Source organism: Nannobrachium achirus (assembly GCF_963921795.1).
Source record: "Nannobrachium achirus genome assembly, chromosome: 16".
In the NCBI taxonomy this organism is placed as follows: domain Eukaryota; kingdom Metazoa; phylum Chordata; class Actinopteri; order Myctophiformes; family Myctophidae; genus Nannobrachium; species Nannobrachium achirus.
Genome location: NC_137823.1, coordinates 17,030,346 through 17,055,674, shown reverse-complemented (window position 1 = coordinate 17,055,674; position 25,329 = coordinate 17,030,346). Strand labels below are relative to the sequence as shown.

Sequence of the window (25,329 nt, the reverse complement as noted above, 5' to 3'; positions counted from 1 at the left end):
AGAAGAGAGAGAGCTGTGCCTGCCTGTAGCCTATATGCCAGACTGTCTCTCTACACAGGCTGTCAGTCCAGATTCACAGATCTTCAGTGTCAGTGTCGGCTCCGGTCGAGCTTGAAAATGCCTCCAGGGATCAGAACGCACCGTAGCTATGTATTCAATATGCCTCATAAACAGACAGACAGTATGGTGTCTAGAGAGCCAGACCTGGCCCATATATCTGCTAATATTTGACTTCTCTTGATGGCACCATTTTGGGCAGTGGTGCGTGCGTGCGATGCATGAGTGCGGTCAGTCAATGTCAAATCGGGACTCCTGCTGAATCGCTGCCCTCCACACACTCTCCTGTCTAACATGCGACCGCGTATTTCCCGGTGAACCTGTGCGCAAAGGTGGGGGCCGATGGGCAAGGAGGGTCGCGAGCTTATGAGAAACAACTAAAATAAGACCTTAAAACCTGGCGAAAACAGTTGCGTGCATTAGGGCAAGATGAGGATAAAGGAAATCATTAAATGGAAAACATTAAATTAACTTCTGAAAAGCCTACACGGCCTTAAAACATGGCAAAAACAGTTGCGTGCAAGCATTATCGCAAGATTAGATGAGGATAAAGGAAATCGTTAAATGGAAAACATTAAATTAACTTCTGAAAAAGGCTTCTAAGCCTACTAAAAACTAGTGAACCGCGATCTTGCCACACGTGAATAATTGTGGTTGTAAACAATAACACAGACATTATAAATCCTTAGTCTAGTTGTGGGAAGAAAAGGTTATCATCATGGCCCCAAATAACTTTTAAATCTCTTGCAATTGGCGACGAGTCTCTTACGAAATCGTCAAGAGTGCCTCTCATTCTCAAACCATAAAGGCTAAGCTATATAACCTCGCCATCATCAGCAATAGTCAGTGGTGCGTGTTCCCCACACTCCGAAGCCCCCACCGTTGCGCTTAGGTACACCGGGAAATACGCAGTCGTGTCTAACATCAGGGTCTTGAGCTCTGCAGTGTCGTTAGCTGAGCTGTCGCGACCGCAGTGTATCTACATACAGTAGGCCAGTGGTTCTCAAACTTTTTCATGTCAAGGACCCCCTAATGGAAAGATATGCCAGGGACCCTCATATAAGAGAAGGTCTTTTTACAGCTCTAGCAGTGATTCTCAACCATTTTAATTCCAAGGACCCCCGGTTTGACATGCCTCATGTGGAAGGTGAGTGGTTCAAACCCTGCCTAAGCTGACGTCAGCAAGGGGGAGAAGGCGACAGCCACCCCATGGCCTCCCCTAAGTAACAAGAAATCTTGTGAAATAAAATGTCGTCAACCAATCATCAAGGACGATGATACACGAAAGAAGAAGAAGATTAGGCTACGGACCCCCATTTAACTAGTTCACAGCCAAATCGCCTTCCATCGCCATTTTGAGGAGGGTGAGGCAGCCAGATCGCCTAACGTCGCCTTGGGGATCATTTTCTGATCATTTTGGTATTTTTTTGACATTTTTTGAGCTATAAATGACCTTTCTAGCTTAATTTTAGTCTAAAGTTACATATTCGAAGGAAGTGACATCATCGATGACGTAACCCGGAAGTCGTTCGGCCATAACATAGAATGGGCCTTTTTACAGCATTGAATGTTGACGTTTTTCTTATCAAACTTTACCATATCTAGACCGATTTTCATTCGGAAAAAAATGGCTGGACTGACAGATTGGTCACTCAAGAGCAAAAACGAGTGTAAATGGCGTGTGCACGACGTTCGGATCGTGTTTTATAGCTCCCGTTCGGCGGACCGGGAGACATAATGGCCGCCAATGGGCGCCGCCATTATGGGTCTACTGCTGTCCACTCGCTAGTCCAGACTCTAGGAGATTATCGTTGGGCACACTCTAGTGGATAGTACTAGTACTACATTCAACAACAATATGATCCCTGTTGGGTTAGATTAAAGCTAACTTGGAAATTAATAAAATTCCTGGCAGTATAGGCGCACAAGCCTATTGTAAATGGCTGGGAGAGAGTTAATGGCATTTCTATCTCTGGGACTCCAATTTATATTGTAAAATCAATGTTAATTTAACTCTGAGAGTATACAAATGGAACCAAATGGACTCTGACGGGTCCATTTGGTTCCATTTGTATACTCTCAGAGTTACAGACCCATAAGAGTCCATTTGGTTCCATTTGTATACTCTCAGAGTTACAGACCCATAAGAGTCCATTTGGTTCCTATCTAGTTGTAATGTATTAGTTAGTGTTTGTATGGTTGTGTAGAGACACATTCATCTAGTTGTAGTGTATTAGTTAGTGTTTGTATGGTGGAAGCGTGTTCTCTACCAGACACACATTCATCTAGTTGTAGTGTATTAGTTAGTGTTTGTATGGTTGTGTAGAGACACATTCATCTAGTTGTAGTGTATTAGTTAGTGTTTGTATGGTGGAAGCGTGTTCTGTAGCAGACACACATTCATCTCAGAGAGACAAAAAGCCTCTTTGCACCAGATTTAGCTGCTAGCTCATTTCCATCTTCAGTCCCTGGGGTTACTGTCAGCGACACTTCATGTGCTGCTGCTGATGCTGCTGCTGGTGGGGGCTTCCTTTTCCTCTCCTCTTTTCTTAGGGACACACAGGGATAGACGGAGACAAATGAGGAGGGAACGCAGACACGGAGACACGCGTGCGCTGTTACAACCCCACACACACACACACACACACACGCACACAAGCAGACGTTCCTAATTTATTCTCCGTCGTGTGACGTACGCACCTGTGCTCCTAACATAATGTTATGAGTGCTATGTTCGGCGTGGGCGTACGACGAAGTATAGACGGGACTTCTATGTACGTGAACATGGCAGGGAGCAAGAATGACTCACTATCTGGTGCACATATCGTATGTGGGGGCAAACCTCACACGCTGGCACTGAGGGATAGGACTTGGAGGGGGATGGAAAAGCATAAGTACAGACGGACAGACAGACGGACAGACAGACAGTGTGTGCAGAGTAGGGATGGGACGATAAGCGGTATTATCGTTTATCGTGATATCGTATCGCGGATATTTAATTTATCCTGATATCGTCCTCCGTCATAAGCTGGGATCATTTCACCTGCATATCTGCATATCCGGTACCACTTAAAGCCTCTATAATTGGTAAAAGGTACTTATAAAATACGTACTTGATTCAGTCTTTTTTTCACTCTCTATCAAATGTCTTTGCCAAAAAAGTAGCCGATCTACAAGCTCACAATGCGTTGCGTTGCGACACGTTGTGAGCTTGTAGATCTGCTATTTTTTGGGCAAATGTTCCGCCCCAGGATAATGGATTTCGATTATCGCGATAATATCGTAAATCGCGATTTCTATTGTCACAATAATTGTGATTTGAAATGTTCACATCGTCCCATCCCTAGTGCAGAGAGATAGAGACAGACAGAGAGAGAGACAGAGAGAAAGAGAGAGACAAGAGAGCAAGTTCACAAGACAGTGCCTGGAGAGATGGAGAGCTGATTAGCTAGAGATGTTACAAAAATGACAGAGCCGATCTGCCCTCCTTCCACTCCTCTCTCCATCCCTCCATCTCTCCCTCCGTCCTCTCCATCGCCTCCATGCATATTTAAAGGTGCATGCGTTCATCATCGGGCCCGTTACCAAACCTTTCATCTCCATGTCCCAAAAAAGCTGCACAGATTAGCTCATCCTCCGCCCGCCTCCCCTCTCCCTCTGCTCTCCTCTCCTCTCCATACTTATCCATTTCCTCTCTCACATCCCTACTCTAATGTTTTTCTTTTCTTTTCTTTCTGTGACAATGTAAGGACTTTTTAGACCTTTTTAATACCTAAAACGTAAATGAAAAAAAAAGCCATTACTGCCATTACAAAGGTAATCAACAACCAGGGGTGATGTCAGGTAAAGCGGGCCGTCAGGTAAAGTGAGCCACCTGAGGTTTCAGCCTCCTATAGCTACTGTCTCTTACATTTTTTACAGCCAATGGTTGCACATGTTTCTTGCCACAACTGTACTTGACATCAGACAACTGATTTTATTGGTGTATGGTTGTTTGGGTGGGAGGAGCGATGCCTCACATCTAGACTGCATGTGGAGTTAGCAAGGTAATGTGAGATGGCAAAGATATTGGACTTGCTGCATGCCGTTCTCCTCAGCAGTCTAGATGTGAGGCATCGCTCCTCCCACCCAAACAACCATATGCCAATCAAATCAATTGTCTGATGTCAAGTACAATTTTGTGGCAAGAAACATGTGCAGCCGTTGGCTGTTAAACTTTTAAGAGCTCAGAGCTAATTGGCTCAACCCTAAAGAGGCCAGTTTTAGCTGATAAGGTGGCCCAAATTACCTGATAACTGAAAACTAGAAAATGTGTGACAGCTGATGTTTCAAAAGCTGTAGGGGCAACACTGTTTAATTTTATTACACAAATGTAACTTAAACATGTTGAAAACAGTCATTATTAATCATAAAAACACAATTCAGCGTCATGCATTGCTTTTTCTTAGTTTCCTAGGGCAGTTACCAAAAAAGTGGCACATATTACTTGACATCACCCCATAGGCCAAATTGACAATTAATATAAGAAAGAGGCAAAAAAAGAAAAAGGAACTACTTCGTGCTGCGATGCAAGCTTGTACATCTGCCACAGGTCTTACTGTAATAAAGGGATATAAAGCCTGGGTTATTGGACATGGATAGTGTGGGTTAAAGTTGGTCCTTCATGCGTGTTCGCGTCTACAGCTTTAGAAACAGCCAGGATCTCACACCGGGAGGGAGATGATTAAGAGGTAGATTACGGTACAGGTCACTCCTTCCAGCTCCCCTAGAAAGGCAGGTGGCAGGGACGTGCTGGGCCCTTGATTCAGCTCTGGAAAAAGAGTTGGAGAGGCCCTCATTGCGCGCTATAGAGAGAGATCACTCTCTATAGCGCTGCTGCTATTCAAAGATTTGCCATTTCAGATCATGACAAGTGACAAGCCAGTGGGCCAATTACATGAGTTATATTTCGTCATTGTCGGGTGGAAACCTTGTATGTCCAAAACCGTTTGTTTTGTATTTATCATTTTAAAAATGATTTAAACTAGTGAAAACAGCCGATCTACAAGCACACAACGCCTCGCACCGCGAGGCGTTGTGTGCTTGTAGATCTGCTGTTTTCACTACTTTTGTGTAAACAGTTTAATTTTTACTTTTGTGCAAACGGTTTAATTTGTTCCTAATGGCCGGCCTGGACCGGCCGGGAATGAACCGGCCGTTCGGGAGTTGTCCCGCTTTTCCCAATGGCCAGCACGTCCCTGGCAGGTGGGCCAGCGTCTCATCCAGTAGTACTGTGTGTACTGGATGAAAGTACTGTGTGTATACTGGGTCAAAGCAATGCAACATCAAACGCTCTTGCCTGGGCTCTTCTTCTCCTCCAAGGTGAACCGAAAGTAACTTTTTGCACGCCTACTGGGACAGGTGTGTGGGAGCAGGCCGCGATCGAGGTGAAAAAGGCAGATCCCACAACACTGTCTTCACTTCCAGCAGAAAGATAAGTTTGTAATGCAAATACAACGTTTCCCTCCTACTGACCTTGGTGAGGAGTATAGCCTGGGATCAGTACCATTTCCGCGTTTCTGATCCGGTTGGGAGTGGAAATAACTTTTGTAGTTTTTTACATCATGTTGTAGTCATCAGGCTCTGTCGCCTCACAGCTAGAAGGTTCTGGGTTCGATTCCCGCCGGGGGACGCTGTGGGCGATGAGGGCGTGTTCCTTCCTCCGTGTCATCAGCGCCCACACCCTAGGTGGGGTTGGCAAAAGGGCCTTTCTGTGTGGAGTTTGCATGTTCTCCCCGTGTCTCCTAGGGTAGATACCCTCACAAAAACATGCAGTAATCCTGGTCTCTATAATGCCTCATTGCCTCCCCCTGGCCAGCCGGGGCGCCTGATGGAGGGGAAAGGAGCCGGTTGGAATAACGTGTTCCTTCCACACGCTACGTCCAAACCGGGGAATTCAGGTGAAAAGAAGAAACTTGTACTCCTCATGCATAGAAGGAAGCATGAGGTCAGTCTGTTGTCTCCCCAGGCGCGGCAGAGGGAGAGCAGAGCCCAGGATTACATAATCAATTGGCACTGGGTGAAAAATGGTTACAAAACCGTGGGATAAAAATTATAGTTAAAAAAAGAAAAATCATTCCCCTAGTTTAAAGTTGGTTTAAAATGGTGTAATTGTTTTGTATCTTTTGGTATAATTATCATTTGGTTTGTTTATCTCGTAGAGCGACTAGGAAGAATAAACCAATTGATTCACATTATGTGGGGAACAAAAACTATTCAACGCCAACCAGAACCCACCACCGGAACCACCGTTTTGTTTTTGTTTTTTTCATTTGATCATTTTTTTAGCGGTGCTAATCCCTCCTACGTCTGGCTTTGTGTGTATGTATGAGTGTCCGTATGAGCACGGAACTCCATGTATGGAGGTAACTAACGTAAAGGACAGAACGGCCCATACAAGGAGATATGCACGTGTGTAGTGTTTGATACCATTCGAAGTCACTTGGCACAAGTCAGTCGGGCTATGGATCTGATTATTGACGGGCGGGGCGGGTGAGGGTTGTCAAAATTGGACCCGTGCTGGATTCTGGTGTAAGTGATGTGTTTTGGTGAAAACATAATTGCGACCATCAGGTCGCAGTTACTATCAAAACCCCCACCGACTGTCTGTCTGTCTGTCTGTCTGTCTGTCATTCACGTCATGGCGCGTCACACTTTTCCCCCACTCATATCTCTGCCACCGTTGCCCCTATCCATGCTAAACTTTGCACACACACTCCTTGGCTACCAAACCACAACCTCATTTCTCACATGGCCCTCTTCTAGTGCCACCATGAGGCCGATTCTTGCAAAACACATTTTTGGACACTGCTCCTACAGATTTTGCCCTAAAATCACGCAAAGCGGCACACAGTATGCATAGAGTCCTGTCATCAACATAGATCTGTCCCTTTTAGCGCCACCATCAGGCCGATTTTTGTAAAACACATTTTTGGACACTGTTCATACAGATTTTGATCTAAAATCACGCAAAGCGGTGTATACATGTGACCTGACGGTCGCTTATCTCTCGATTAGGGAGTCTTACTGGTAATGTATATTGTTAAAAAAGAACGTTAGCGGTATATGTTCCACTGATAACCATTGCTAGGGAATGTTTGTTCAGTAACAGGGGTCTCCCCAGCTTTTATAGCAAAGAGAAAATAAATGAACCCCACAAAGGATAATTTATCAGCGTGTGTTCCACTTCCTATTGTGTCTGCTGGAAAGCAACACCAAACGGACCCTTCACGGCGCCCCACTTGGAACACTCTCTGAAATTACAGACCCGTAAGGGATCATTTCGGCTCCTCTAACGATCAATCATTTAACAGGGACGGACCCCCGTGGAACCCACTCAAGGAGACCCCATGGGGGGTCCCCCGCCCGGACCCCCACGCTGTGTCTAGCCCAATAAGAACGGGAACGTATTATTATTACGCAATATCACTTTAACCATTATTTTATGCTTGAACTACTAAACAAATAGCAGATATACAAGCTCACAGCGCATAAAGTGAATGGAAAATCGAGTGGCAAAGTGAGTTTAACATTGTTTAACATAGTTTAATGCAGTCAGATAGGACTTTTCTGTTTGGATGTATGGGCTGTCAAAGGCCAGAAAGTAGTTTTTTTGCAACTCAGTGGGCGTTCCCGCATAACTTCCGGGCATGATTATGATGTCACGCGCATACCCTCTATTATGTATCAGGGACCCCCCAGAAGCAAATAGTTGAGTTACAAATGTTCACCACAAATTTTTTTTTTTTTCTAAAATAGCAGATCTACAAGCTCACAGCGCGGTACCGAGTGCCGCGCTGTGAGCTCGTATATCTGCTATTTTTCAATAGTTTAAAGCATAAAATAAGGGTTGAAGTTGTTCCCAGGTCTAAATGGGCTAGACTAAACAGCCCTGGCTCTTCTACTGAGAGCACTCATGTGATGAAACGGGGCGGCGTCGCGGCGCCCGTTAATTGTGTTTCCGTCGTCTCGGTCTCTCTCTCTCTCTTTCTCTCTCTCTCTCTCTCTCTCTCTCTCTCTCTCTCTCTCTTTCTCTCTCTCTCTCTCTCTACGTCCAAGCGGTCGTCTGGTTAATATATGCACCTCCTGCCGAGACGCAGACTTCGCCAGAGCGAAGGGTTAATTAGGAGCAGGTGCGCCTCGTTGTTGTCCCACTGGGGCCACCGTACCTCGCTCCAGTGGTAGAAAGGAACTAAGTAACTTTACTTAAGTACTGTGCTTTTTGAGGTATTTTTTAATACATTTACTGCGATTTGTTGTAGCCTACTTTTTCTTCTCATACACTACATCATAGGGGCAAATATTGTACCTATTATTCCGCTACAATTATTTGACAACTTTAGTTACTTGTTACTTTGTAGATTTTGACTAACATAAATAAACCACTTCAACTTTCACTTATGGTACTTAAAGTACATTTTGAATACCAGTCCTTTTCTTGTAAAAGAGTATTTCTGCATTGCAAGTATTGGTTAATATATGCAGCTCCTGCCGAGATGGAGACATCCCGGAAGCGAAGGGTTAATTAGGACCAGGTGCAGCTCGTTGTCCCAACAGGCACCTGGTAAAACCTCTCTCTGTCTCTCTCTCTCTCAGCCCCCCACACACCCCTCCCCTCCCCTCTACACCATGGTTCGGGGCCTATCTTGTGGGTTTCTATACTGATCATAGCCGAAACAAAGGCAAAGCTCGCCAATGAAGACTCTCTGGATCCATAACACGTTGTTTATACACGTAACCTGGCATCGCCTGACTTTCCACCGCAGAGGGAAGCCTTGTGTCGTTCTAATCATCTGGTTTAGGAAAAAACAACTGTTTCCTTTACGGTAGCTGGTTCCGTTTGGTGTTGCATTGTCCCCCCTCCTCCACATAATGCAAATCAATTGGTTTATTCTCGCTAGACGTGCTATGAGTTAGAATAAAATATGAACACACCAAACGATTATTATACCAAAAGAAACTAAACCATTGTACCAATTTGAACCAATGTTAAACTAGGGGAATCATTTTGGAGCTATACACGACGCTTGTGGTTCCGTTTGATGGCTCCGACCACCTGATGACTACAACCCACTTCAACATGATATAAAGTTATTTCCGCTTCTTACCGGATCCAAAACCCTCAATATGGAACTGATCCCCTGCTATGTTATGCGGCGTGAAAAGAAACAGTTTTTCGGCAAGCAGTTTGGTATCAATATAGGCTGTAGAACAGTGGTTCTCAAAGTGGTGGTCCGGGGACCCCCACAGGGCTTACCTCCAAGTGTAATCTATCCATTAGAAATCTCTAAGGAATGTGTCAGTCCATATTTTTCAATAAAGTAGTGTTTTACTCAAGCTTGCCTCGGACTCGGAATCTCGTTGCTTTCCCTCGTCGGAAACTCTTCCGCCTACACATACTGTAGGCTTTATAATTTATGGCTGCGTCGGACGCGTGGTGAGCTTGTAGATCTGCTATGAAAAAGACGGTGGTCCCTGCTTTAGAAGCATTGATGCTGTTTACTGTCATTGAATGAATGATGTCTGCACCTCTCCTCTTGCCTCCTGCATACGCAAGTTCTGTGCTGTGTGTGTGTGTGTGTGTGTGTGTGTGTGTGTGTGTGTGTGTGTGTGTGTGTGTGTGTCCCAGCTGGAGGGAGGAGTGTTTATATTATTGTTGATGAAAGAGGGGCCTCCAGGGGTCCCCCGTAATAAGCCGGGAGGCCCCCGAGGGCCCCTGACGCCTAATAATAGCCCCGGGTCAGTGTGTGTGTGTGTGTGTGTGTGTGTGTGTGTGTGTGTGTGTGTGTGTGTGTGTGTGTGTGTGTGTGTGTGTGTGTGTGCGCAGCCCTGTAGATATGAATGGAAGGACACGCTTCAAAGTAATAAAACCACACACACACACACACACGCACGCACGCACGCACGCACGCACGCGCGCACGCACACACACACACACACACACACACACCAGGCCAGCTGAGCCTTGTGTCCAATGAACAGCAGGTGCTATCGAACACGAGCACAGCAAGTCTGTTCTGACATGGACGGTGCACACACACACACACACACACACACACACACACACACACACACACACACACACACACACACACACACACGCTACATCATATTTTCCCATGCCTGTCTCTTTGCATTATAATAACATACACTCTATACAGTATGTGTCAGTAGTCAGCCACAGCAGAATCACTCACAGTTCATGTAAAGTGTGCGTCGGTAGCGTGTGTGCATGCTCATGCGCGCGTGCGCAGGTTTTGCCTGTAATGTTGCCATATGGTATCAAATTAGGATATGCCATCCAAGCGTGTTTGTGTGTATGTGTGTGTGTGTGTGTGTGTGTGTGTGTGTGTGTGTGTGTGTGTGTGTGTGTGTGTGTGTGTGTGTGTGTGTGTGTGTGTGTGTGTGTGAGAGAGAGAGAGAGAGAGAGAGAGAGAGAGAGAGAGAGAGAGAGACAGACAGACAGAGACATTCTATACGGTTAATTTAGTCTAACACAATAGCATTATCTTAATTCATTCTTAGCCCCCCTCCTTCTTTCTCCCATCTTTCTTTCTTTCTTTCTTTCTTTCTTTCTTTCTTTCTTTCTTTCTTTCTTTCTTTCTCCTAATCTTCTCTTGCCAATCCATTCTTTTCACTCTGCTATCTTCTCTCTCTCTCTCTCTCTCTCTCTCTCTCTCTCTCTCTCTCTCTGGTAGAGTGTATTTGGCAGTGCCATATGTTATGCTGTGTCGAGTTCATTAACTTTCTCAGTGAGAGGCTGCAGCCAGTAGATGATAATCATGCGCTCGTGCATGCGCTCTCGCGCGCACGCGTGCGTGCGTGCGTGCGTGCGTGCGTGCGTGCGTGCGTGCGTGTGTGTGTGTGTGCGCGCGCAGAGCACTTTGAACAGAGATTTGGCAGGTTGTCATTCAGTTACACAACTAGTGATTACAGATCACTTGATTATGATGAAAGCTCTTGTTTTGGCTTTTGGGCTTGGATTATGGGTTTGTCCTTTCTCTGCTGATCTCTATCAGAGGTGATATGCTGTTGTTCCTGCTGTGCTTGCCCCCTGCTGGTGACAGGAAACCATAGACCAGGGGTCTTCAATGTTTTCAGGCCATGGACCCCTTAGTTGAGAGAGAGATGAAGCAGGCACCCCCACAACCTTTATAGATTCCAATAGTTTCATTGTTTGACAGCACTATCATCGGTGTATTTTGGATTCATGTAAATTGGTGTTTCAGATATTTAACCACTTGAACCGTCAATACTTAATAAACTTGACCTTTCACTCTGTACTTAGTCTGCTCTTATTCCCCTCTACACCAACCTCTTTGCCGAAAATAGTTTTTTGACTCAGAATTTGGACACTATAGGGTTCAGGTGGTTAACTCTTTTACTGCTACGGATGTTCCCGTTCGCCCCAATTCTGAACGCTGCTCAAAGCCAATACGAACGCTCGTTCTTTTACCTTGTTTGATGTCCGTAAGCTGATGAGGGGTCGCGCCGCCGTGTACAGTAAAAACATCTCCCGTAATGCTGCTCTCAAAAATCCACTACACGTTAACATCAATGGAGTACCAAATCACTTCCTTGTTGTTTTCTCTGCATCTGTTGCTCTGAAGCGATTCAGTGGTCTGAATGTATGGCAGGCGAAGCGGCCCAATTCACATTAATTCTTGCATGAGGCTGCCCTCTGCTGCCAGTATGGCCAAAGTACATATGTAATAATATGTAATAAGACAAATGAAGAGTTCTTTTTCTATAACGTCGCAAAGGTAAGCTGCTTTTCGCTGGCACCAGACCCAATAAATAAATAATAACATCTGGCAGTAAAACTTTAATATAAAAAAGGGAGAAAAAAAAGTTTCTATCACACAAAGATTTGGAGGACCCCCTATAGTAACTCTGGGGCCCCCTAGGGCTCCCAGACACCCTGTTGAAGACCCCTGCCATAGACTGTAAAAGAAATATGGATGAAGGTTAGCCACAGTTAGCCTGGCATGGCCAGACTAATATCACTGCGTAGATATTAGTCTGGAATCTCTGTGTGGAACCTGTATTTCCCAGGTCCGACCATGGGTCCCTCACTACTTCGGAGGGAATGAAATCCAATCATAAGTGTGCGTTGGCAGACCAAATAGATTTTAAAACTATAGCGAGTGAAAGCTATATGGTTTCACACTAGAAATACTGTTCCTGAATAATTCCGTCCTATACCTATTTATATTATATATAGTGATGTTAAGTATTTAGTAACGTGGTGGTCATGCATCAATCGTACCAAAACACAGAAGTTGACTGGCAGTCAATAACTGGCTGCTATTTATATTCTACATCAGGGGTCTTCAACATTGGGTCCGGGACCCCTAGGGGGTCCTCTGAGTTATTACAGTGGGGCCGCCAAATCTTTTTGTGATACTGTAGAGCTTGTAGATCTGCTCTTTTCGGCAAATATGTTTGGTGTAGAGGTAAAAAAGAGCAGACCAAGTACATAGTGAAAGGTCAAGTATCAACGATTTAAGTGGTTAAATGTCTGAAAAAAACATTAACATGAATCCAACATAGACTACTGACAGTGCTGTCAAACAAGTCTATGAATCTATCAATGAAATCGATGACAACTGCATCACACATTTATACAATATGTAGAGGGGGTCCCTGCTTCATCTCTCTCTCAGCTAAGGAGTCCTTGGTCTGAAAACGTTGAAGACCCCTACTACATAATGTTATGTCATTGACCTAAATGGCGTTCTATCTCCTCCCCTCTGTCCAGGTCAGTGTATTGGAGCGTCAGGTGATAGACTTCCTGGGCTACCAGTGGGCTCCCATCCTCACCAACTTCATGCACATCATCATCGTCATCCTCGGCCTGTTCGGGACCATCCAGTTCAGACCAAGATACGTCACCGGGGTGAGTTGTGCACGCACTAGCACGCACACACACACACACACACACACACACACACACAGACACACACACACACACACACACACACGCACGCACGCACGCACGCACGCACGCACGCACGCACACGCACCCACACCCACACCCACACCCACACACACACACACACACACAGCAGTGATGTTGCTAGGTTTTCAATGTAATGGGTCCCGGGACCCACAGGTGGTCATTCAAATGGGTCCCAGAATTAAATTATGAGCCCTGCGACGACACACACATTATGTATCAACGGTGAAAACAATTTAATTTAAACACATAGTGGCAAATGGCTACTTGTATGCAGTTAATAAAGGACAGAAGCATCAATCTCAATCATCTCATCAATAATGCCAGAACGCACAGCTGTGGAGACTCCACCACATGCAGCTCAGCTGGTGCAGTGACATGACTGATAGCATGAAGGATAGAGTTGTATGCGTCCTGGGGATGCAGTGATGCTTAGTTTAATGCGTTCTTTATTTAAAAGTATGCGTCAGGGACGCAGGATGCAGGGCTATAGTAGTATCACTGTACACACACCAGGGGGGAAGTTCCGCAGAATTAAGATGAAACAAAACCGAAACAGCAAGTTCCTACGAATGGCCGCTAGTTTAGCTGTTTCCCCCCTTGCTGGTTTGATTAATTGATTGAAGTATTTATTAAAAGTTTGCATAGGGAAAGGTACAATTTCATGACAGTACAGTTCACAGGTACAAGGTCAACGAAAAGGAAACTCAGGTCTTGCATCTTATTTCCAAGGAGATCCTTCTCTTTAACTCATATAACATTAAATGACAGACAGATAGAACACAGTATATGCAGTACTGTAGATATCATCAGAGAAACAGTTGTAAACAAAAACGACAATGCAAAAATACAAGGTATTTACAAAGAAGGGTCAAGGGGAGGGTAAGGTTTTTGGTACAAAAAAGAAATATGCTCCATTCAGTTGAATTGTTTTTTGCCGACCGTTACACTTGTATTACCTTAATAAACATGGTCATAAATACTTTATGGTTCCATTTGCTAGTTTAATGTCTTGTTTTAATCACCATGATGTGCGTTTTGTTAAAATATGGTCCCATTTATTTTAGAATCGATGATAAAGTAGGGTTTGCTGTAGGAGGGGCGTGGCTACCCACCCTTCACCCTTGTCCCTCCTTCTTCTGCAAGCTTAAAGGCCTGTCCATACCTTGACCGAAACCACCCTTTTCGGTCAAAATGTCCGGTTCGACTACAAAATGATGTCACTCGCGACTCCTGAAAAGCATTAGACCGAATTCGAGTTTTTTTGCACGACGGAAAGTCCACCTCACAGAACATTTCGAAGATACTATGGACAGGCCTTTACACATTGTCCCGCCCTCGCTGCGGTAGCAGCCAATAGCCTTCATTTCCGGAACCATTTCTAGACAATGGCGGATACCCATACGAGGGTAAAATAGGCTTCATTTACGCTCTGTAGAAACCAATGGGTGATGTCACCGTTCCCTTAGTCCAAGTTTTCTCTACAATTTACAATTTATAATTTAGGCATTTAGTGGACCCTCTTAATCCAGAGCGACTTACAATATATATCAATACAATAGCAAGGTAATTATATGTTATATCAACACATCAAATGCATAGAAATATCAATCTAGAAACAATTATAATAACTAGGTCAACCAAGCACCTAATCAGTAAAAACGTTATATAAAACCTAAAAAAAATTATGTATGGTCATTGAGGGTAGGCCATATAATGATATCATCACGCAACATCATCATTATTACATCAGATGTAATTGTCCTTATTAAATGCTGTTGTATTTTCAAGCACAACACCATTCAGCAACCTCTGGGAACATACCTTCTAACAACCTCCATTGTAGATTAGTTGAACTAATTCACAGTGGTGCTGGTCTATGAAATGATTCACTGGACGATGCATCTGAAAAGAGGACCTAAAGAGTACCACCATGCTGCTGTGGTTGTCGGACACAAGCTGTACTCATTTGGAGGATACGACAGATACAACAACAATACGATGAACAATAGGATTCTTGAAGTCCACATCTTCAACACAGTGTCTTTGCGTTGGAGGAAGTTGCCCCCAGTGACAAATGGAAGACGACAACGTCCCATTGAGGTTCCCTCGGGGCGCTGGGGCCACACTGCTGTGCTGGTAGAAGAAATTGTCTTCATCTGGGGAGGGTATACTTATTGCAATGTGCTTTTTGCCTTTGATGTCGACACCCACAGCTGGTTCAGATATTTCCGGCACTATTCCAGAAGCAAGGTTCTGCCACTCAGCCTGTGTCCTGGAGAAGATCATGTATGTGTATGGAGGACGCACCCGTCTGACTGCATGTACTACTAATGACATGTACAAGTTGGACACCACCATAATGGTCTGGTCTTTAATTAACACCAGAGACACTCCTCCACCTCCTTCATTCATTCACTCTGCCACCATAATCGGAACAAAGATGTTTGTATTTGGGGGCAGGGGGGGAGGCTGCTACAACGGCACCCGAGTGTTTGACACAGAGACCAACTGCTGGCTGAGCATGCCTTCTGGACACCTTCTCCCAGGTGAACGTCTGGATCATTCAGCCTTTGCCTACAATGCAGAGCTGTACATATGTGGTGGCTACAACAACAACCAGTACTTCAGTGATCTGTGGAAATTCAGTCCAGAGACCTTTTCTTGGAAGCAGGTTGAGCCCAAGGGGAAAGATCCACGTCCCATGTATGGGAGGAGGGATCCCATCCATGTATGGGAGGAGGGATCCCATACCTGCTAGGTATGGGATGTGCTGTTGCATGGTGGGAGATTGTATCATCATCCATGAAGGATACAAAAAAAAAGACTTCACTTCTGGTGACCTGTACATCCTAGACTTAAATCCCAGCTTGAAGATGTTATGCAAGCTAGCAGTCACTCAGCATGGTCTGGAGCAGGCTGAACTCCCGCATGACATCAGGTGGGAACTGGCAGCTATGACCAGGGGCCGAGTTGTCCGGATTTAAAATGACATTTTTTTTCCTTTTAAATAAATAAATGAATGAATTCATTAATTAATTAATTAATGAATGAATGAATGAATGTCCAAGCATAGAAGATGGTTTTGTGATGATAAAGAGGAAGATGATGAAGAAAAGGGTATCTTGACTTCCGGGAGAATATGCAGATGAAGAAGGCAGAAAAAGGATAAAGACTATCTTTGTTGACAGTGAGATTTGAACTCACAACCCTACCTGTAGTGAGGGAGTAACACTGCTGTTAAATTCATCACTATACTGATGCCATTATTATGACATCACTATCCATAGGCAGACAGACAGACAGACAGTCAGATTTTGCTCTGAAAGAGACTAGCCGTCCATAAGAGGATCTGTCTGTCTGATTGTCCAGAGCTATCTCACAAACCACAGTTCCAAATGCTTGTGATCGCTGCCCAAAGAAGTACTTGATACCTTTCCCTTTTTTTTATTATTGTTTTTTTTTTTTTACATTCGTTAAAGGGAAACTAGGTAACTGTAAGACTATCTGTAATATATATGTATACAAAAAATAGCAGTCATGTCCCTTCATCAGTCACTATATTATTGTGCTGGGGTGTTTCCTTGCAGAAAGACGCATCGCCCTGGCTGTATTTTGGTTCTGTTAGACTGTTTATGTTTATGTTGACATTTTAATGTCAACATAAACAGTGGAGGGACGTTTTTGTCAGGGGAAGATGGGAAGAGAACTACCTGTTTGATGCCTGTTATAGAGCGGAGGGGGGATGTGTTTGTGTACACACAGACTTGCCTAGTCCCCTTTAAGGCGCCGTACAGACATTTGCGACAGCTATCGCGACCGTATCGTCTGAGAATGGCCACTGGGGGCGCCGTACTAATGCATTGTCAATGGAAGGTTGTTTGGTGTTTTGTCGTTGCCGTGTCTCTTGGCCAAAAGACAGGCTGTGGTTGAGCTAGAGACACGGCAACGACAAAAAACCAAACAACCTTCCATTGACAATGCATTAGTACGGCGCCCCCAGTGGCCATTCTCAGACGATACGGAGAAGATGTTTCACGCATATGTGTGAGTCCAGCCTAAGACCCGTCCTCCACAGTTATGTTTGATATGGTAGGCAAAGTCTTGGTTTTGCAATTGTACAGTGGCAGAAGCAAGCAGTTTGCCGTGTAAAAATAATCATTTTTGTAGCCAGAGCTGGTGCAACACTGGTTATAATCAGTAACCCTGTGGAATTGTTATTAATGGACTTTTATGAATACCAGTTGTGGAAAAAGTACGTAAAAATATCAATACTGAAATGTAGAAATACTCTGTTACAAGCAAAGTCTACAGTCTATGGCACACACACACACACACACACACACACACACACACACACACACACACACACACACACACACACACACACACTCCGCATGTGTGTGTTTTGTTGGCAGCCGGTGGATTTAAATTATCAGTGCATGATCTTCATTTCAGAAGCTTGATAACATATTTCATTTTCTGAAAGAAAACCATAAGCTCTCCCCCTCCCAATGTCCCCGGGCTTATAATAGACCTCCCACACACACACACACACACACACACACACACACACACACACACACACACACACACACACACACACACACACACACACACACACACACGTTTCAAAACTTCAAAGATAATTGGATATCATTCTAATCTCAGCTCCTTGTTTAGCTTCCTACCTTTCATCCTTCTTTCCTTCCTTCCTTCCTATCCCCTGCTTCCTCCTTTCCTTCCCTCAGATGTGATCTCCGCTGGTTGTGGTTTTTCAAACGTCTCAATGAATAACATTAAAAAGGAAATCTCCCTTCATGCTCTCTGCACTGTACCAAGTATAGAATGAACGAGCGTTTCCCTTTTAACCATCCTCTAGAGCAGTGGTTCTCAACCTTTTCAGGCCGCGACCCCCAAAATAGTCATATTTGAACTGGGGACCCCCCATCCTGACGAGCACTAAAGCCCTTTGCACACAGACGCGTTTTTCTCGCACGGAAAAAACTGACGATTTTCTTTTTTTTTTAAGAAAACAATGATTCTCTATTACCTCATGCACACCGGCTCCGAATTTGCCATGCGAAAGGTGGCTGCGGCTGTGCGTTTTTTTTCCCGATCGAACCCAGTTCGATTTGTGCATCTTGTCGGTAAAAACTCACTGACTCCTTTTATGACTCCTCTTCGGATCCGCAGTGTGGATTCCGCACAGCCTTGCACACCAAATCCAATGCGTTTTAATCATGCAGCAAACGGAAAGAAATGCAACGGTCCTGTGTGCAAAGCCCTTAAGAGTTGAGGCATTGCTTTTTATTTAACAAGGTTCTATTGTGAAAATAGCAGAGGCATTGTGAGCCATTGTGAGGCATGGATTGACATCTAGACCTACTGCACATACAGTATGAAACAGAGCTGCTACTTTTAAATGCATTTTGAGAAATAATAATGCTGTTATTTGTTCCAAAAGCTTTATACCCTGTACATATATAAAATGTCACAATGCGACATAGCTCTGTTTACACAATGCTGTACCCCCTCCCAATGTATATATGTTCCCCATTTTCAACTGTTTTTATTTTGTTTGTGACACTTGCTTTGGCATTGTAAACGTATGTTTTCTCATGCCAATGAAGCTCCTTTGAATTTAATTGAATTGAATTGTGAGCATGTAGATTCGCTTTTTTTCTCATTTTCTTCTAATATTTGACAATTTGACCAATGTTTAATTTGTCATTTAAGATGAATGGTCACAGAAATGTGCAGATACCCGTGTACCAGTGAACTGTACTGTCATGAAACTGTACCTTTTCATATCCAAACTTCTAATAAAGTCTTCAATCAATCAATCAATCAATCAATCAATCAACCAACCTGACCTGGCTTAGAGCAGTGGTTGTCAACCTTTTCAGGCTCCCTCTTTCTGTCTCTCTCTCTCTCTCTAACAGTATGCAGCATGGTTGGTGTTATGGATGATCTGGAATGTGTTCATCATCTGCTTCTACCTGGAGGTTGGAGACCTGTCCAAAGTAAGTGTATTTTATTCATGTCCTCACTAGACCTACTGTACATGTCCCCTTAAGTGTGTGTGTGTGTGTGTGTGTGTGTGTGTGTGTGTGTGTGTGTGTGTGTGTGTGTGCGTGTGTGCGTGCGTGCGTGCGTGCGTGCGTGCGTGCGTGCGTGCGTGCGTGCGTGCGTGCGTGCGTGCGTGCGTGTGTGGGCAACACGTGGAAAGGGATATTTCTGTGATTAATATTTTCCGATAGCGTAGCCATATGGTATCTTCTTTTTCTTTGTTCTTCTATATATGTATTCGTTTTATGTGTGTTATGGCAGCTCAAATACACACTCACCTTGACCCAGTTACAGAGAGAGAGATACACCTTTTAACCCATTAAGACCTGAGGCTGATTCTACAAATGCCTTCTAAATCACTAGTTCTTTCAAGATTTTACAAAAAAAAAAAAAAAACTTGTTGCATCTCCAGCAACTACTGTACTTTCCTCCCTAAGCCCCCATTTTTGCTACTTTCAAATCTTGACTAGAGGTTAGTATTACTTGCGCCAGCAGAGCGCGTAAGTACTGCGATCGACTGGGTATGTATGTCGGTGTCCTTCCTCTGTTTAAGCCCGTAGCCCAATCAGGAACCAGCATTTCTAGCAAAGTCATCATTAACAGCCAATGAGGGACCAGCATTCCTGGTGATGCCAGTGGTGAGCGTACCTCAGGCGCACTCTGCCGGTGCACAAGATGCAAGTTGGCACCTCGACAGAGTGCAGTTCTAGTTGATGCTGTTCTGTTCAAAAGGTTAATGTACGCCTGCTCATTATTTCTTCATGTTTCAACTAGGGCATTAACGACTTGTGATTTTTGCAAGTTGACTCGACTCAGTAAAGAGTTGAGTTGAAGTCGACTTTATCGCTTGATGACGTCATCACATCACACACGAACCACCTATTATGTTGGGGGGTCCCCAGATGATTAACTTAATGTGAAACATTGTTTTCTCACTCAATAGTAAACAAACCAACATAAAGTTTAAGTGTATAGAGGGTATATACACATTTCTAAAGTGCCAATTTAAGGACTTTTTAATCCCTCTAAAATGGAAAAATTAAACATTATGCAAATTGTCAAATTTATAGAGGCAGAAATTGTGAAAATAGCCGATCTACATGCTCACAACGCCTCGCAACGCGAGGCGTTGATAGAAAGTATTTTCGACGTTCGACTTTCTCTGGTGGGAGTCGACTTGTGTAATGAAGTCGACTGAGTCGACTTTCTAGTTTCAACACTGAAAAGCAAGTATTAATCGAAACAAAAACTAAAATCTAAAATAACAGATGTACAAGGTAGCAGCGCAGCACAAAGTACTGTGAGCTAAAAGCTAAAAACTCAAATCTAAAGATGTTTTCACGGTTTTAACGGGTTGACATAAAAATAAAATCACTTGACTATCCATATTTGTTTTGATGTCTACAAGATGTGCATTTTGACATGGCTGTAAATGCGACCAGTCTTAGAACGATCATAACATATCTGTCATTCTGACTCATATTCATCCTCGAATTCATATTTTCCTGATGTGTGTTCCAACTACCTGACTGTGACTCTGATGCAAGGCTTGGTAATGACCTCGGCCTTGCATCTCAGGAAGTGATTTCTCACTTTTGTTTTGACATAATGGTGCCAGTGGCTGTTCTCCAAAGAACAGTAAGACTAGATCATTTGGTTCCAAAAACCTTTTTCAGTGGAGCCTCAAAAAGGTAACTTTGTCATCTCTGTGGGACGCAAAAACCTTCAACTTCCAAATGGACCCTTACGGGTTTCACGTGTACACTTGGAATGGTAGGCATTACATTTAGTTTGAGTCGGTTCCACAGAATCTTTTTTGTTTCTGTTGAATATAGCCAAACTATAAGCCCACAATGTGTACTTGGAGATCGGCTATTTTCACAATATTTGCCTCCTTTTTGAGCGGTGGTCACGCCGCTCCTATACGTGGCCGTGTGTGTAGACGTACGTGTATGTATGTGGGTGGGTGGGTGCGTCCGTATGTAGCCTCAAGCCTGTGGTGTAGTACCTTTTCTGACCACACATGTTAAGGGAGGGGCGCTGTTTTCAGGCCAGGCCAGACCAGGCACACACACACACACGCACACGCACACACACACACACACACACACACACACACACACACACACACACAGGGGGGAAGGGGGGGGGGGTAAACCACCGCTCAGTTCACACGGGTGTGATTTTTTATATGACAATTTGTCTTTGTTCAGTAACACCCTTTTCGGCGTTTGCCGAAACAGTGTTTTTTTTTATGTTCTAGCCCGTTGCCCAAATAAAGGCCTTTTATTTCTGAATCCACTTGAGTTCCTGGACCTGACTTTTTGTGCCTCTGTGGCACATTTTGTCCTCTTTTGCTCATTGTATTCCCTTTCATGAGCACCAGTGTTTTGAGGGATACCAGTACCCTGCTATCTTCTTTTTCTTGGCATTAAAGGGGTCTCAAATGTAATAACATCGACACTTTAGAAATGTGCAGATACTAGGGCTTTCACTTCTAGCATTTTTTACAGGTCGACTAGTTGAAAGGGCTTGTAGTCGACTAGTCGACTAGTCGTTAACATATTATGTAATTAAAAAAAGACGCAGAGAGAAGAGTTTCAGGCAACAATGACAATTTGTATTTTTTAAACAGCAGCAATTCAAGCATTACATACATCTCTCACACACAATGTAGTAGTAAAGCCTCTGAACATCAAACCAAACAAAAAATAAATAAAATAAAACCTTTATATAGTACAGTAGTACAGTACACGCCGCTCTGACTGGGGCACATTTACAGCTGGCTGCTGCAGCTGCTACGCAGCTAGGTTGTCATGACAACATATAAACAACCGCACGTGTGTGACTGAATAGAACGCGCACAAACCAACAACAGGCTCAGAATTCCACAATCAACATCAATTTTAAGCTGCTACAACAATAAATGAAAAGTGCATGGACTCACCAAGATGTCTTGCATGTCTCCTCATGAAACAAAAAATAAACAACAATACATCCAACTGCTGCCTGTATAACACAAGACTGTAGGCTACTCGCTCTCACTGTCAGTGTCAGATTCATAGTCCTCCTCTTTTATTGTGTCCACCTTCCCTTCTCTTTGGTTCGCGTTCAGAAAGACCAGTTTGTCAACGTGGTCAGGGTGCAAACTTGACCGCTGTCGGGTGACCGTGTTCCCGGCCAGGGAAAAGACACGTTCACTCGGGGTGCTGGTGGCTGGAACAGCCAGGTAGCTTTTCGCAAGCTTGGCAAGACGGGGGAAACGCTCCTCATTTTTAGCCCACCACGCCAGGGGGTTTTCCATTGTAGGTAATGGGGGTAGTTGTGCGTAATCCCGCAGCTCATCTGCAGCAGTCGTGGCTCTCTTTTTGTCGGTGCTCTCGAAACTAGGTCCAAACAACTCCTCAAAGTCACTCTCCATTCTAGTTTTCCCACGGGGAGTCACCCGCTCCGTTCCAACGCTGTCCTCGGTGTCATCATCATCTATGGTGAAAATTAAGACACATTAATGGCGTTGTTTTTCTATTCTATTCAACTAGTATAATCATAGCCAAATCTACAAGCTCACACAACGTGACGCGCTGTTTCGCACGGCAAATGAGCTTGTGGATCGGCTACAATTATTTAGTGAGCCAATATACGGGATTTACATTGTTATTCACAATATTATAGGGTTATTTATAATAGTTAAATTAAGTTAATGTTAATGGTTAGCACCTGTAGCTGTTGCTCCTGGTTGTTCCTCCTCGCCTCCGTCTCCCACCAGCTGTGTCAAGTGCGCCCAGGCCTCCGCTCTGGAACTTTCTGGGAGGCATTTTAGCTGCTTGAAGCGGGGATCCAGCAAGCATGCCGTGATGGGGATGGATTCAGCCAAACGATCACTATCCAACTTGAAGCGTGTTGTAAGCGCTGTCCTCACGGTGTCCTTGAACTTGCGGGTAGCAACCATATCAGACTCACTGGCTCTCAGCGTGTTGTTAACCAGGTTCAGTATTACGGGATAGATAAACGACAGCCCGACATGTGCCTGTCCACACATGATTTTTGTTGCCAAGGCTAGCGGCCTCAGTAAAGGGATCAGCTGCTCCATTAAATCCCACTGGCCGTTTTTAAGGGAGAGGGCCTTTTTCTGGGACGGCTTCGTTGTCTCCTCGTCGTTGAGAACTGCCAGCACCGGGATGCGCTGCTCATGCAGCCGTTCCAGCATGGTGAATATGGAATTCCAGCGGGTCACGCAATCGTTCTGGAGCTTCTTTTTCTTCATGCCCAGGTTTTTCTGGCATTTCTTCAGAGCACAATGTCCAACAGAGGACTTGCGGAAAAAGCTGACAAGACGCCTAGCAGCTGCTGTGGTCTTCTCAATCTCAGGTAAGTCTAACCCCGATTTTATGGCTAGTTGAAGGGTGTGCCCTGTGCACCCCAGGTCGTTGGGAAACTCCTCACAAAGCTCCATTGCCAGATTCATGTTGCTTGCATTGTCATGCACGGTGCAAAACACATGCAAGTTCCACGCCTCGATCGTTTCTGTCAGCCTTCGGGCAATATTTACAGCAGTGTGTCTCTCTGGCATGATGCTTGTTCGCAGCACTCTTGCTATTATCTTCCAGCCGTCTGTAATGAAGTGAGCGGTCACTGTAATATACGGATCCATAGTGCAAGTCGTCCACAAGTCGGTAGTGAAAGAGACACTTTTATCTTTCATCTCAATGGAGATTTTGGCTCTCAGAGAATTGTACTGCAATGTGATTGTCTTCCAAGCTGTAGCATGACACGGGATCGTATAGTTTGGCTCGAAGAATGTAATCAATTCCTTGAAGCCTTCTCCAGAAATGGCAGCGACTGGCCGAACATCTTTGACAACCACGTTGAGAATGAATTCTGTTATCTTCTTTCTTCTTTGCTCTGTGAATGGGCGTGGGGCATAGTCTCCAATTGTTGTCTGCCGCTTTGCAACCTGTTTCCCGGCGGCGGCGGGGGCCTCGGCGGCGGCGCTGCTGTCTGTTGGAAGCGGGTGTTTGCTAGCCAGATGGTTACTCATAGTAGACGTATTGCTGTTGAATTTAAGGGTAGTCTTACACAGTTTACACTCCACTGTTTTCTTCTCCACATCTTCTGTGAAATACTCCCATACAGCTGAGCGGCGAGCCCGTTTAGCTGGCGCTGGGCCACTTGTTGATGCTGTGTTGTCCGCAGCCATGCTTGTTTTACTGACTGTCAGTGTGGGGGAAGCAGCGGTGTGTACCGGGTGATTAGGTATTGTGGGTAATCTGATTTATTGTATTTATAATTGTAAAAGGAAAACGTACAGTTATGATTAGTTGAGATTATAGCTTGTTATCTTTTAAGCAAAAAAAAAAAAAAAAAGGGAAAGGAAAAAAACTTTTTTTATAGACTTTTCGACTAGTAACTACGAGATCGACTAGTGGTTATACTAGTCGACTAGTCAACTAGTCGACTAGTCGGTGAAAGCCCTAGCAGATACCCTGTGTGCACTTACAGTTTACTGTATGTTGGTTTGTTTACTGTTGAGAGAGAAAACAATGTTGCACATTAAGCTACTCATCCGGGGACCTCCCCAAAATAATTTGGGGACGCCCCCTGGTTGGTTTGGGAACGCAATAGTCTAATGGAATGCACTAATTGGCGGCAGCACCAGGCACCTCAATTAACGACATCTTTCATTGAGATTATGGCTTGTCCCAATTAACAGTGGAGATATCTCAAGTCTGATTTATGGGAAGACATGATTTTAAATGGCCCATATCATGGAATTCGTGCCTCAGATATAGTCAGTATTGTAGATTATCATTAATGAGGACATTCCGTACAAACTTAACGGCAGAGGTATTTTCGGTCAAAACGTAAGTAGACATTATCTTTAATTAGCGTGTTGCCTCGTCCCAAATGTGATTAGGAGATATGGTAAATTAGCCTTAATGTCGATACATGATTTACAGTAATCTGTCACGTGAATCCGGACGCACTAATACTTTGGTTTATATATAAATATGTCTGTCTCTGTCTGTCTGTCATCTACTACTTTTCTAAGTTGTTTTCAGAGATTATATTTTAATGTAGAACGAAAACAGATCATAGCTTAGCATAGAGCCCTGAGGCACTCCGCCCAAACCCTCTAGCTCAGGGGTCTTCAACACGGGGTCGGGACCCCTAGGGGGTCCTCAGAGTTACTACAGGGGGTCCTC

At 44.3% G+C, this 25,329-nt stretch overlaps 1 protein-coding gene across 3 annotated transcripts in view; it reads left to right on the top strand.

Moving 5' to 3' along the window:
* nkain2 (sodium/potassium transporting ATPase interacting 2) overlaps positions 1-25,329 on the top strand; it is a gene marked incomplete at both ends in the record, with an annotated part of 217,520 nt that overhangs the window by 104,666 nt on the left and 87,525 nt on the right. For 2 of the 3 annotated variants that reach the window (XM_080745136.1, XM_080745135.1), the window contains 2 exons: positions 12,857-12,994; positions 19,000-19,080. In XM_080745136.1, the coding sequence (XP_080601262.1) occupies positions 12,857-12,994; positions 19,000-19,080 (219 nt within the window). Of the gene's footprint in view, positions 1-12,856; positions 12,995-18,999; positions 19,087-25,329 lie in introns of all 3 variants that reach the window. The other variant, XM_080745134.1, reaches the window with a different exon arrangement.